General features: G+C 39.8%; 1 protein-coding gene across 3 annotated transcripts in view; it reads left to right on the top strand.

Moving 5' to 3' along the window:
- NHS (NHS actin remodeling regulator) overlaps window positions 1-13,900 on the top strand; it is a 350,238-nt gene extending 336,338 nt beyond the window's left edge. For all 3 annotated transcript variants that reach the window (XM_081043417.1, XM_081043418.1, XM_081043419.1), the window contains 4 exons: window positions 2,462-2,593; window positions 3,841-6,819; window positions 7,123-7,249; window positions 9,813-13,900. In XM_081043417.1, coding sequence (XP_080899543.1) covers window positions 2,462-2,593; window positions 3,841-6,819; window positions 7,123-7,249; window positions 9,813-10,416 — 3,842 coding nt within the window. In that variant the 3' untranslated portion in view covers window positions 10,417-13,900. The remainder of the gene's footprint in view (window positions 1-2,461; window positions 2,594-3,840; window positions 6,820-7,122; window positions 7,250-9,812) is intronic.
- Window positions 13,901-15,018: the final 1,118 nt, after the last annotated feature.

Genomic DNA, 15,018 nt, shown 5'->3' with positions numbered 1-15,018 from the left:
TTCATGCTTTCTTGAACGAAGGTAGGCTTGTTTAAAAAATCATTTAGAAGTCTGCATTGATTTTAGGGATTTTTGACCTAAAAACATATGGATTCATAGGTTGAAAGCTGAATTCTACTCTAAAGCCAGCAAGCCTGCCTTCCCTTCACTCTCTGCTTTCCTACTTCTATGAATTGACTGTGTGAATATTAGTCCAGGTTGAATGCAGGCCCGTCGGACTTTTTTTGAAAAGTTTACGGGTAGCGATTGTAAATTCCAGAATTGGAAACGATAATCTTTGTAAGTAAAATAATGTTATAAAATATTCTAACTTTCAAAGATAGAAATTAAATAGTCGATTCATTGGGCTTTCTTTAAATAGTTCTAATAGTTATATTTAACTTATTTATATATTGAAAATTTCAAAATGGCCATATTATGACTGATTTTCATCCTCATACCATGTGACTAAAGATTGCTTGTTGCTCAAGATGCAGTTTGGACACAGCTATTATTAACCCCACTCAAATTTCTGTCACGTAAAGTGGGGAGCAAATGATGACCTGGTATCTGGGACAGATATTATTTACTTCCTGAAAAAAAGAAGTTCCAGTTGATCCACTGATTCTGAGCTGGGGGTTAATTTTCCTGATGACCTATTCAAATTGAAGGATAAATTATTCTAAGCATGTGCACTTTATCTGATCTCCATAATCTACTGTGTTTCCTCAAAAATAAGACCTAGCCGGACCATCTGCTGTATTGCGTCTTTTGGAGCAAAAATTAATATGAGACCCTGTATTATATTTATAATATTACATTATATTATATTATATATTAATTAGATTAAAGAGCCGGTCTTATATTGTAGTAAAATAAGACCAGGTCTTATATTAAGTTTTGCTCCAAAAGATGCATTAGAGCTGATGGTTTGGCTAGGTTTTATTTTCGGGGAAACAGGGTAAATGGGATGAATTAGGGAAGTTCGGCTGTCAAAATGGATCATTTTGGCATCCTCTTAAACTAATTTTCAATTCTGGGAACAGCTGATTGTTAGCAGCACCTGCTTTCTTCATGGCACCGTAAGTAAAATTTTGTTTTCAAATTTGGTTCTTTGATTATGGGCCTTGTGAATCAGGAAAAGGGAAGATCTTTCCTTCTGCTTTATTTTGGGAACTCTGAGACTAAAGCCTAGATTATATGTTGATTTCAAGAGCTTTAATGAGAAAGTTGTTGATTATGCCCATGTAACACAAAGTATCTGTGTCTGTATGCCATGTGTTCTGTAATTATTATGATTAGAATGAAGGATTTTAATTTTTGGTTGGAACTAAGAAAGAAAAATTCCATTAGTACAAATTCTCCAATGATATTGTAATCATTCATCATGTGATATCTCATATAGATTTTCAAAGCGACTTCTAGAAACTGTTCTCACTGTGATGCTAAGCAGAACTCAAACTGCTTCATTATATAGCTAAACAAGGTTTAACATGCCATCCTACCCCGTGCCTAACAATCAGGATAAATGATCAGACAACCAGATTCCAAAGCACTTTTGACACTATAGCTCCCTGAGGCAAAGCTCACTCTGAAAAATCCATGGCACATGCTTGTGCCAGATGAGAGTTTGAGTTCCTCACCTCCTCCCTCAGCACTCTAGTTGGAGAGGACTGCGTATGGGAGTCAATAATGTGACTATGGAGAGAGAAACTAACAGGCATCATGGTTTGCTTCCTGTGTTACTAAAGCGGACAGACACATTGTAAAGACTGAGAATTCCAGCTTTATTTACAATTGGCTCAGAAGGTAGATCCACTTAAGTACAGAACAGGGGACTGCCTTGTATTTTTATTTTATATGATATGACACCAGTGCTAAATTAAAAAAGTGTCCAATTTAGTCAGTAGAAGAAAGTAGACAGAGTTACCTGATGATTTAAAAAAATCTCTAGGCTGTTGTTTCCTCACAGCAAATGTGTATATTGGGGTAGGGAGAGGTTGGGCAGAGTGGGGGGTAGAAGGGGAAAAACCTCACAAAGATGCTTTTAATGAAGAGACGGGTCAGGATATCTTAGCTGAACTAATTTAGGTTAACATCTTGGGTAAGGATTTGCTATGCAAAGAAAGCAGCTTCCAAGAGCCCAGAAATAGACCAATAAATCATAGTAACTAAAAGTTGTAAGGAGTCATTTCTATGTGATGGTGATTCTTTGATGTTATTTCTCTTTCCTTTTCCTTTGATTTTTCTTTCTTTGCTATTTACTTTAGGCAGTGCAAGCTGTGTGGGGAGCTGCATTTAGAAGTAAAGCTTGATGTATTGTACCATAATTTAAATAAAAGCTGAATAAGGGCTCCCTTATATTTGTTCACAGGCTTAATCCAAATTCTTCCTTTGCTTCAATAAATATCACTGTGTTGCAAGCAAATGAAAATGTGTTTGCCATTTCTAAAGGCTAATGAGACCTATTTGTGGGTTGCAGGAGTTGGTTTTGACAGAGAGGCTAGTATACGCTGCTCTCTTGTTCATTCACAATCCGTACTGCAGCGCAGACGAAAACTGAGGAGGAGGAAAACCATCTCGGGTATCCCCAGAAGAGTCCAACAAGAAATAGGTGCAGTATAAAACTGTTAATTGTTAATATTCTGTCAGGTGCTGATTTTAAGGAGATGAAACTGAAGCAGGCCTTTAACCAGCTTCCTTAAAAATAGTCAGTGCTGTAACTTGTAGAGGTTTTGAAATGGTGTATATTTGTTTTGTTTTCAGCGAGCCATGCGGTAGGACTTTTTAAATCTCTGTTCTTGACTATGAAGGTTTAACCTTATGGATTTAGGCATATACGTTCAGGTCTTATTGCTGAAATGAAATATTTTGCTACTTTTTAAAGTTTTATTAAGATAGAAATTATGAATAAAAAGTAACAAGATTCACTGAAAGATTCTTTTAGAAAAGTATACCTTTATTTGAAGAGAGATATACTTTTATGACAATAATTTTAAAAGGAAAATTTCAAGCATACTCAATTAAATATTGAATATTGATAATAGGATACCCTTGGTAACATTTTTTTCTATTTTTTTGTTCACTGTGTTTAGGATATCTTTTCCTATGTTTTAAAATTATTATTATGGTAGCATCTCTTGTATATAAGGTTTTTACTTCTTATAATGAATTCTAAGGTTTTTATTTTGTTATGTTTATATCACAAAGTAAAAATGAATAGTGGCCAAGAAGATAAAATGGACTTTCATTTAAAAAAATAGTAGCCACTTATTGCGGAAAAGTAATTTGATATTGAAGAGAGAGAGAAAATTCACAAAAGATTTAAAAGCATAACTTCTCTTAGTGTGTGTGTATATATATATATGTTATATATATATATACACACACACACAAATACATATATATATGTATATATATATTCCAGAAGTGCCATAAAAATGTACACATTTTAAGAGATGTTATCTATGTATTACTTTTCAAAGTTGAATTACGGTAGCAATGTGTAGTATGACATTAGCTCAAAAGATGGCGTTAATCAAATGAATGCTAGCGTCATTCATTGTATTACAATTTGATTACAGATTTTTCCTTTCTTAAAATGTGTATACATTTTTTTGGAAGTGTGTGTGTGTGTGTATTTGTGTGTGTGTGTGTGTGTGGAGAGACAGAGACAGAGACAGAGAGAAGCAGAGAAAGATTTTCCAAAGCATTTTAACTTTCTCCTAATTTTATATGCTGATTTGTTTTCTATAAGAAAAAGCTCCACCATGCTAGCACCTAGATTTGTGGATGTCTCTCAGAATGTCTGGTAGTATGGTATGGTATAAAATATCTCATTATGTTTTCCATGTGCCCCAGATTCTGATGAATCACCCGTGGCCAGGGAAAGGAATGTGATTGTGCACACAAATCCAGACCCTTCCAACACTGTCAATAGGAGGTCTGGAACCAGGGACTCGGAGTGCCAAACTGAGGACATTCTGATTGCTGCTCCATCCAGAAGGAGAATCAGAGCTCAAAGGGGTCAAAGCATTGCAGCTTCCCTTTCTCATTCTGCTGGCAATATCTCTGCGTTGGCAGACAAAGGTGACGCCATGTTTACGACTGCAGTGAGCACCCGAACAAGATCTCGGAGCCTTCCCCGGGAGGGCAATAGAGGCGGAGACACTGAGTCCAAAGTTGGTACTAAACCGTCAGCATATGAAGAGGGGGAGCCTTTTGTCAGTGATCGAGAAAGATCCCCTAACAATTGCAATGAGGCCCCCAGCAGCCCAAGTGTACAGGATCACCAGCCTGCTTTGGGCCTGGCCTGTTCTCAACATCTTCACAGCCCCCAGCACAAGTTAAGTGAGAGAGGGAGGTCACGTCTGTCCCGAATGGCTGCTGACTCTGGCAGCTGTGACATCTCCTCCAACTCAGATACCTTTGGGAGCCCCATCCATTGCATCTCCACAGCTGGCGTCCTCCTCAGCGGTCACATGGACCAGAAAGATGACCATCAGTCATCCAGTGGCAACTGGAGTGGGAGCAGTTCTACATGTCCCTCACAGACCTCAGAGACAATCCCTCCTGCAGCTTCTCCTCCCCTCACTGGCTCTTCGCACTGTGACTCAGAGTTGTCACTAAACACGGCCCCTCATGCTAATGAGGACGCCAGTGTCTTCGTGACAGAGCAGTACAATGACCACCTGGATAAAGTGAGAGGCCACCGAGCGAACTCCTTTACCTCCACTGTGGCAGATCTTCTGGATGACCCCAATAATAGCAACACAAGTGACAGCGAGTGGAATTACCTCCACCACCATCATGACGCCTCCTGCCGCCAGGATTTTAGTCCTGAGCGCCCCAAGGCAGACAGCCTGGGCTGTCCAAGCTTCACAAGCATGGCCACTTATGACAGCTTTCTGGAAAAGTCTCCATCAGACAAAGCAGACACGAGCTCTCACTTTTCAGTGGACACGGAAGGATACTACACCTCCATGCACTTTGACTGTGGTCTCAAAGGTAGTAAGAATTATGTCTGTCACTATGCAGCCTTGGGCCCAGAGAATGGCCAGGGCATTGGAGTTCCGCCTGCTCTTCCGGACTGTGCCTGGCAGGACTACTTAGACCATAGGAGGCAGGGGAGACCAAGCATCTCTTTCAGGAAACCAAAGGCAAAGCCGACCCCACCTAAAAGGAGCTCATCATTGAGGAAATCCGATGGAAATGCAGACATTTCTGAGAAGAAAGAACCAAAGACAAGCAGTAGCCAGCTCCTGCCTCACAGTTCCAGGGAAATGAAGCTGCCACTTGATTTCTCCAACACGCCTTCTCGAATGGAAAATACCAGTCTTCCCACCAAGCAGGAACCTTCTTGGATCAACCAGAGTGAACACGGTACTAAGGAACCTCAGTTAGATACTTCAGATATTCCACCATTCAAAGACGAAGGTGCTGAATCAACTCACTATGCAGACCTCTGGCTTCTAAATGACTTGAAAGCAAATGATCCTTATAGATCTTTATCTAATTCAAGCACTGCTACGGGTACCACCGTTATCGAATGCATCAAATCTCCAGAGAGCTCTGAATCCCAAACGTCCCAGTCAGAATCAAGAGCCACCACCCCATCCCTTCCTTCTGTTGACAATGACTTTAAACTGGCTTCACCAGAAAAGCTGGCTGGCTTGGCATCTCCATCAAGTGGCTACTCAAGCCAGTCTGAAACGCCAACATCCTCTTTCCCTACAGCTTTCTTTTCTGGTCCACTGTCTCCTGGAGGTAGCAAAAGAAAACCGAAAGTCCCAGAAAGGAAATCCTCACTACAGCAACCCTCTTTAAAAGATGGAGCTCTAGCACTGAGTAAAGATCTTGAACTTCCAATTATACCTCCTACCCACCTTGACCTAAGTGCTCTTCATGTCTTGAATAAACCATTCCACCACCGTCACCCGCTGCATGTTTTTAGTCATAATAAGCAGAACACAGTAGGAGAAACACTGAGGTCGAATCCTCCACCGTCCCTTGCAATTACACCAACAGTTTTGAAATCTGTTAACCTTAGGTCCATCAGTAAGTCTGAAGAAGTTAAGCAAAAAGAAGGCAACAATCCAGAACTCCCCTACTTAGAGCAAAGCAGTCTCACAATGGCTGCCCTGTCTCCAGGTAAGATTAGGCCACATATGGCTAAGAAATCAATAGTACGTCAGTACTCCACTGAGGACACCATACTGTCCTTTTTAGACTCCTCTGCAGTTGAGACGGGACCAGATAAACTACAGTTAGAAAAAAAACGTCCTTTTGATGTGAAGATTCATTGTGATCCTGAAACAGTAACCTCAGCTGGTAGCATTCTTCCAGATTCAAATGTCACAAAAGACCAAATGCATGTGGAGAGTGAGCCTATTCCAGAAAGCACATCAAGTAAAACAGGTGACTTTCCCACAGAAGGATTTCAGAGGGTGTCTGCTACCCGCCCAAATGATTTGGATGGTAAAACACTACACTATGGAGCTGGTTTAGATGGAGCCCTAGCACAGGTCCAGAAGTCATCCTCTGCAGATCGTGAGGAAGTTGTACACCCTGAATCTGCGGATGTGCTCACATCTCAGTCTAACTCACAAACTAGAGCCGCAGACATAAGCAATCAACTTAAGCATCAACTCGGGATGAGCCGCCACCATGACAAAGTGCCTGGGACTATCAGCTGCGAAGCAGAGCTATCAACTGTAAATTCATGTCCTGAAAAATGTTCCGAGCAGGAAAATACTGCTTCAAGTATTTCAGCCAAAAGTGCCTCTGATAACAGCGGAGCAGAGGAGACCCAAGGAAGTGTGGATGAGGTTTCATTGAAAGGTCAGTTTGTCACAATGGAAAGGGGTCTCATGGCACTTCTTGAAATTTGTCTTTCTTAATTCCCCATAACACAGTACGGCCCTGGGTGTTGGGTTCCCTCCACGACCTCTTTTCACTTATTAAAACAATTGAGATTTTAAAAAAAACCACTTTTGCTATTGAGGGATTAAATGGTGACAGATATAGCTCCTCGTTTTAAACATGGTGGTAAGAGAACTGTTGTTTATTTATTCCCTGAGTCAGTGACACGCAGCAGTATGCCAGGTAACTTCCTCCTAAAGATGCTTTTGTTCTTAATTTAAGAATTGTCACTGAGTGACGACTCTATGATTTCACCGCTTAGTGAAGACTCTCAGACTGAAGTGGAAGGTGTGTTTGTGTCTCCAAACAAACCTCGAACAACTGAGGATTTATTTGCAGTCATTCACAGGTGAGGCAACAATACCAAAGGTTTTGCTTCTTACAGAGCTTCTCATGAAAAGCAAATGTGGGAAAGCCTTGTGACTTGTAATACATTCAGCGAAAAGTTAAAAGCAAGCAAAGAGAGATTATTTTTCCAAATCAAATTGATAGATTTGTATTGAAGTTGGGAAATATGAGTCTTTATGTTAGTCTATAGTTAGACCTGAAGACAGAGACTTTCACAAAAAATGCTGAAAGATGGTGTGTTTTTTCCCTAAGAAAGACATTCTGGAACAAGTTTTGATTTGAAAACAATTTGTGGTTAAGTCATTTAGAGTGAAAGCTCAAAAACTCTCGTGCAAGCTCTGACTTTTAAATAATTTCTTGAACCTAAAAACATATGCTGAGAGCTGTCATCCTACAGTAGCAGAGATAAATGTAAGTTGATTCACTAAACAGAGCCCCAAATTTGAGACAAGACAGTGTATGAAAAACCTGCCCATTTCATAGCTCAGAACAATTAATCACTGCTTCTTTTTACCTCTCTTCCTAAAACTTAAATTTCATTAATAACACCAGCCTTTTCTCAAGTGAATGCTCCATAGCCCACAAATAGGGGGTGTCCTCTGGGCTGCTTTTCCAAGACAGGGCCAGTCCATGCTGCCCATTCACATTCTCTCATATGCCTCCTGCATCCTTAGGGTCCATGTCCGTATTTGCAAGAATACTCCTTGCAACCTGTGACAGATGAACAGAGCACAAACCAGCCCTTGGAAACCAAATCCATATCAGACTGAGCTGTCCAATCAAGATGTGCCTACTCCTTTGATCGTTATGACTGGCTTCTTCTTCTAGGCCTTGGTGACCTACGTGGGACTCCCAAGGCATAAAACTTGGGGACTGTCTTTTCTATCTCGTGAAGTTATACTTTTTGAAGCAAGTTCTTTGCTAGCAGCTTACCATTGTTGTCCCCAGAATTCTACTTTTTAAGGGAACTTGTGTTTTCTCTTGATGTGGTTCTCTCATAATGAAGAAGCATTGCTCTTCAACAATGTTTTTAAAAGAGGCCATCAGAAATGGCTTCTGTGTATACCCTGACGGGCACACTTCTCCATTCACAGAGTGAAGAATCATAAGTTTACTTTTCTTTGCCCCTGTGTGTAGTGTAAGCCCCGATTATATTCCTCTCACCCCACTTTATCTTGAACCTTAGGACGAGTTACTAAAATGCTATGTTAGTTAAAGAGTCAAGTTTTTACCCCCAAAGAACAGTGGAATAGTAGACAGAACATAACTAGTGGAGTCAGAAAGACCTGCAATTGAATCCTAATGCTGCCACTTCCTATCCAGTCTGGAGTCAGTTAAAACCTCTCTACCTATTCCCTTACTGGAGATGGAGATGCCTGTTGTTCACATATTCAGTTGTGATGATAAAATAACATTTCCATGACTGGACTATGGCAGATGCTTAAAGCAAATGTTAGTTTGAAACTCCTACCCTGTTGGAGTGCTGGACACTGGCATACACAAGATAACAACCACAAAGGATTCAGTGAACCCATATCAGACTGGTCTCCAATTGCAAAGCTGACATTTTCTCTACCCTGTGATTTTTAGGTTGGTGAGACAGCATGTTGCCAATATTTATCAGTGAACTGAATCAGGCTGCACATTCACTGAATTGACACCAGTTTACTTTTATTCAAGAGAAATAATATGATGGGTGCCTAGGTTTGGTAGCTTTACTGAGTTTGTAATCTTACATTTGCATTTGTGTAGGATCGATCTATCTATCTATCTATCTATCTATCTATCTATCTATCTATCTATCTATCATCTGCAGCACCGTGAGAAGAATGATTTTGTTTTCTTGAGAACTTACAGTATACAGAGCTTTAAGAGCTCCAGAGGTAGTATAGGTTTTCAGCTCCTCACAGAAAGTTGGCTTTCTGATTAATACACTCTTGACGTCCCTAGGCAGCTATGGACAACGGTATTTGCAGCTGAAAATGGATTGACTTATTTAAAAAGTCATGTAAGAAATTTTTTATGTGGAGGAATTTAAAAAGCAGACAGAACAGTATCATGCACCCCCACACACATACACACACATATCCATCACCCAAGCCTGTCAACCGTCAATCCATGGCTAATCCTGTCCCCTCCACACCTCCTCATCTGCTTTGCTCTTCTGGTATTGATTGGAAGCCAAGCCCAGACATCAGAGCATTTTATCTGTATCGCAGAGACAGATTAATAAGAGAAAGCTACAGTCTTTCACCGCCTACACTCTAAGTGGGAGTCAGATAGCAGTAATTTCTTATACTAAAACACCCCAATAAGTCCTCCTGTAGAACCTTTAGCCTCCACATTAGTCATTATTTGAAATGGTAATTTCCAGAACCTAATTTATGTCCACTGGTTATTGGAGAAGGAATTGTATCTCACTCCTCATTGCCATAGCCCTAATGCTTTCCATCCGATCAGATAGGGTGCACCAAAATGCTCTTGAAGATGATGTATGAATGTGTCTTAATGCTTTTAGTTTCATTAAAATGTATCTGGACTGAGATTCATTTTTTTCTGAAAAGGTCCAAGAGAAAAGTACTTGGAAGAAAAGATTCTGGGGACATGTCTGTTCGAAGCAAATCAAGAGCTTCTCTTGGCAGCAGCAGCAGCAGCACTGGTTCTGTCACTTCACCCAACAGTGTGACCACCCCAAATAGCCACAGGTCTCCTGGCCTTATCTACCGAAATGCCAAAAAGTCCAATACATCGAATGAAGAGTTTAAGCTATTACTCCTCAAGAAAGGCAGTCGCTCAGATTCCAGTTACCGCATGTCTGCTACTGAAATCCTGAAGAGTCCCATCTTGCCCAAACCTCCTGGGGAGCTCACCGCTGAGTCCCCCCAGAGCACCCATGAGGCCCATCAGGGGCCACCGGGGGCAGAGGCATTGTCCCCACTCTCTCCATGCTCCCCGCGAGTTAATGCGGAAGGGTTTTCCTCAAAGAACTTTGCCACCTCAGCATCGGCAAGGGTTGGACGTTCTCGGGCCCCCCCTGCAGCCAGCAGCAGCCGCTACAGTGTCCGCTGCAGGCTGTACAACGCACCCATGCAGGCGATCTCTGAGGGTGAGACTGAAAATTCTGATGGGAGCCCACACGACGATCGATCCTCCCAGAGCTCTACATAGGTGGCCTGTGCCAGGCTGGCTGTCAAAGGCCAAAAGCCTTAGTCACGTGAGGATGGAGGAGCAGAACAGAAGACTAGGGAGAAGTCAGAAGATTGCGGGGTACCATCACATACTACCAATAAATTCCTAAATACGTGCTGGGGAGACGAAAGGTGGTTTGGTCTTTCCTGATTATTTTCCATGTTTTTAGGTAGCTGCACTGTCTTTCACATTTTTCTTTAGCTTAGTTTGATTTATCCAATCTCATTCCTTTTGATAAAATAGAATTCAAAAATGTCTGCTTTTCATGAAACCTAGAGAAAAGTTTTCCCAGAGCTGCCTATTCAGAAAACAAAACCCTCACTGTCATAATTCTTAAGAAGATGAAATTACTCTGGAGGTTTGGTATTTTTTTACATTAAAATGAGCTAAAGCAAAATTTAAAAGAAAGGACTACACACATGTAAATACCATATTTTTGATAAAAATGTGTAAATAGATTTATCAATGATGAGTGGACATGTGGCCAATTATCTACCACACACCAACTGTTTATAGAACACAACAGATAAAATGTAATAATTGTATTCTGTGAATACCATTTTCATATCGAATACCATATTTAAATGTCCACCAATATGATTTCTGAGTGATAAACCACAAATATGAATTTTAAACTGGCAAAATAAAGGAAATCTTGAGGTCATATACTGAAATGTGATTAATTTAAAACAATGAATTCAGACCTAACCATTTTTGTGACAAATTGCAGCACCAAACAAGCGAATAACAGTAATCACGTGGCTATAGTTTGCCATGTGCTAATTTGGACAGAATGAAAAGCATGCTTTTGATTTTTTTCGTAATCAATAAGAGAAATCATCATTCTCAACACAAAGCCCTGAACAACAGCATTGACAGTGTCCTTTGAACTTTGATTTTCAACGGATTGATTTAAAGAAAAGGAGTAGGGAAAAGAGTAGTTAATTTTAGGTTATGTTGTATATTAGGCTACTAGGGACGTAAATGGTCATAATCTAATGACTATAATCTTTAAACTCCTTCAACAGTCTAGCAATTAGCTCCAGGTTTTTTAACTAACAAAACTAAAACATAAGCATGCCACAGAGCTGTTGATTCATCAGTAAATACCTGCAGTGAGTTTTGTGAAGCTTCCTCTCTGTGCTGATGAGATTCATGCTACCTAAAAATGAACAGAAATGACACTGTGAACAATGTAGTTGGGAAATAGGTATGTGTATATGCATTATTTATATTCACTGTTAAACTGGGAATGGGGAACAGCTCTGGTTCATAAATGCTACATACAACTGAGTTTTTGTCTGATTTTACTATATCTGCTTGATGGCAAAAGGGGAAGGGTGGTGGGTGGGAAAGGAAAAGTCAGGGCAAGTGCTCTGATAAAATGAAGGCAGGGAAACAAGCTGAATTACTTGAAATTACTTGAATTTTCTTGTCTTAAAACTGAAAAAAAGTGAGTTACAAGTTGAAATCTTCAAATAGTTTTTACACTTCTGATTTTAACATGAACTGATGCTAATATTTGAAGTGATATGTCAGAAATATAAGCAGTTATGTACTTAGAATATGTTTTGAATGGGAGAAGATAGAAAGTAGAGAGAACTGAGAAGGGATATGGCCTATGAAAGAACAGACTGAGATTAGAATGATAGAACATAACAGAGTTACCAAGAAATTGATATGCAGCTAGCTTTAAGCTTATGTAAGTGGTATTTGGAAAAGTAGGATGTGTGAAAGGAGGTTTGTGGTTTTGTTCAATTCATGCAATATGAAGGAGAAAGCCTGGTCTAAGAAGATGCTGTCTTTCAACAGAAACACTTTCTAAGATGTTACAGATTGAGAATTAGAGAATCTGATTGCTGTTTGGTTTCTTGTTTGTCTGGGAAGAAAAAACATGTCTGGATTCTATTACTTGTTTTCACTATCAAATTGTTTCTTAATTTCTTGTCATCCTTGTATGTAAAATGGGTGCTGGGGGTGGTGGGGTAGAGGAGGAAGAATGTGTGTGTGTGTGTGTGTGTGTGTGTGTGTGCATGCGCGCGCACGCACGTGTGCGCGAACACTTGTGCTGGGATAGATAAGCTTCCTTGGTAAAGGGTACATTTGAATATTTACAAGGTGTTATACTTTTTATTAAAAGAAAAATGTTTGGGGGTTTTAAAAAGTGGACCATCATTTCTTATTGGAACCCATTAGTTAAGAAAACCAGCATGGTTTGACACCACATGAGAACATGAATATCTTTTTCTCATGCTTTGAAAAGTACACTTGGCAAAATTTTAAAAATAAAGTTTTTAGACAAATACATAAGAAACAGTCATTTCCAGTCACAATAGGTGATCTTTTGTAATTTTCATAAAAGCAGTTCGTTTGCAGTATGGCTTTTGTGTAGTTAGGGGTTTTTTAAGCATAAAGAAAGGTATGTGGGCTTTAAAAGTGATTCTAAATCTTGAAAACACATTAATTGGCTTTAATAAATATGTCACCTTTTCATTATTGACATTAAGTAATGGTACCATATATATTGACTTGAATTGTGAGGCAATAAAATACTTTCTGTATGTAATGGTCACGGAATTAACCCTTATAATATAGTTTTACTTATTTTGTTTACTCTAAAAATCTATAGCAGAGTTTCTCTATTTTATATTTCATAGATTTAAAAAAAAACCCAAATAAAGATGGATCTTAAATTCACTGTGGAAGAGTATTGAGTAACAAACTAAGTTTAAAAAAGCAAGGAACTCCTTAGTAATCTGGAATATTCTCCATGGCTTTATTACATAGCATAAGACCAAGATTTAGAGTACTATCTTCACCATCACTGCTGTCTTGAAGCAGGGTGCACACATTAGGTATTGAAAAAAACATCAATCCAAACTTTTCTTCTGTTGTTTGCACTGATGCTAAGTTTTTGTTCTTTTATGTTTCTACATGTCTGTGTTGTGTGGGGGAAGCTTTTTCCTTTTCTACTTTTTATTATTTTTTTATTTTTTTGGCTAAGTAGAGGACATGGACTAGTTATAGCAAACAAAACACACTGTTTGCTCTTGCCAAAGGTCAGTGAGTGAGTACATTTGCTGCAGTGGTAGCTGATTAAAGAACTAGATCATGACAAAGATTTAAAACTATGAAGAAGGTTACAGTGTAACTATTTTGGTACTAGAACCAGTTCATGCTGGCCGAAAAGACAATGGTTTGTGGACTTGCATCCATTTTGTATTTTTGTAATATCTGTAAATATGAACTTTTTAAATTGCAAAAATGGTTTCTTTTGTAAGATGTTTTCAACGTTTACATTCAATTCAAGCCTTTGTATATTTTAGAGCTGTGCAACACTTTAAGTCTTGTATTTATTTTTAGTAAAAATGGTGACAGTTTCATTGTGAACCCCTCAAAAAAATGTACCAGAAAAGTTTGATTACCTAGAAGTGTGTATAGAAACTGCAAATAAACGTGACTGCAATTAAACAACTGGTTTCTCTCTTCACTGTTATATAATTGTATTATTGGGGTTTCAAAAACACAAGTGTTTTATAGGAAACTGGACATAAAAGAGGGGAACTGTTATAGCGAAAGTATGCGCCAAGTAATAAAAATGGTAATAAACACTGTCTCTACAATGGGTTGTAATCTAGTTTTGTGTTTGAGAGGAGAAAGAACCCAAATCCGATGTCCTGTATACTTTCCTTGTAGCTCCTCTCTGGGCCAGGAAAAGATTTTTGGCTTTACTTTGAAATACTCACTTTTGCTTCTGATAAGAACTCAGACTGTGCCTCCTTCCCAAAATGGACAGTCTTGATATATGTAAGACAATATGCTACTAAATAATATCGTGTACTCTTTATTATAATACATAGCAAATTAATGTGCCAGATGCTGTTCGTATCAAGTGCTTTGCTTACTCTAACTCCCCACGTTGTGCCCATTTTACGGATAGGCAAACTGAAGCACAGAGACACTATTTGACTTGCCCAAAGCCATACGGCAACTGAGTGTTGGGGCTAGGGTTCAAACCCAGCAAATGTGGCTCCAGGCTCTCCACCCTGAGGTAACAAGTTTTTAAAATAACTTTCCACCTGTTTGTACCAAACTAAGATGGCCAAGATCGATTGCTAAGGCTCCACCCCTCTGCACCTTCAAATTCTAACACTGACGCGTACATCTAGGATTCAGTCAATGTCGATGTCCGTGGTGTGCCATTAGAAGGAGGAGGAGCGGAATTACATTTTTTAAAAAAAGCTTCAAATAACCAATCAGTGACCGTGGGGAGGCCTGGAGACTAATCGCCACACCCCTGCGACTAATCCTCACCTGCGCGAAAACTGTCGCACGCTCTGGTGCTTCTGCGCAGCCACAGAAACCCCTGTTAGCACTGGAGGCTCACGCCTGCAGTTTTGTGCTGGGTTCCAATCTCACCAGCCTCTGCAAACGGATACCTGGCAGGCTCGCACTGCTGCTGCGCACTGGGAAGCAAAGCCCCTTCCCTGGGTTTCCCTAGGCAGGTCCCGTTCCGCGAGGACTGCGCATGCGCCCTAGGGATTGGCCGCTAACCCGCCGCTCGCTTGGGAACCTGGGCGC

This window comes from Rhinolophus hipposideros (assembly GCF_964194185.1).
Source record: "Rhinolophus hipposideros genome assembly, chromosome: X".
In the NCBI taxonomy this organism is placed as follows: Eukaryota; Metazoa; Chordata; class Mammalia; order Chiroptera; family Rhinolophidae; genus Rhinolophus; species Rhinolophus hipposideros.
Note: the sequence above shows the minus strand (reverse complement) of the source record. Positions and strands in the feature narration are given on the sequence as shown.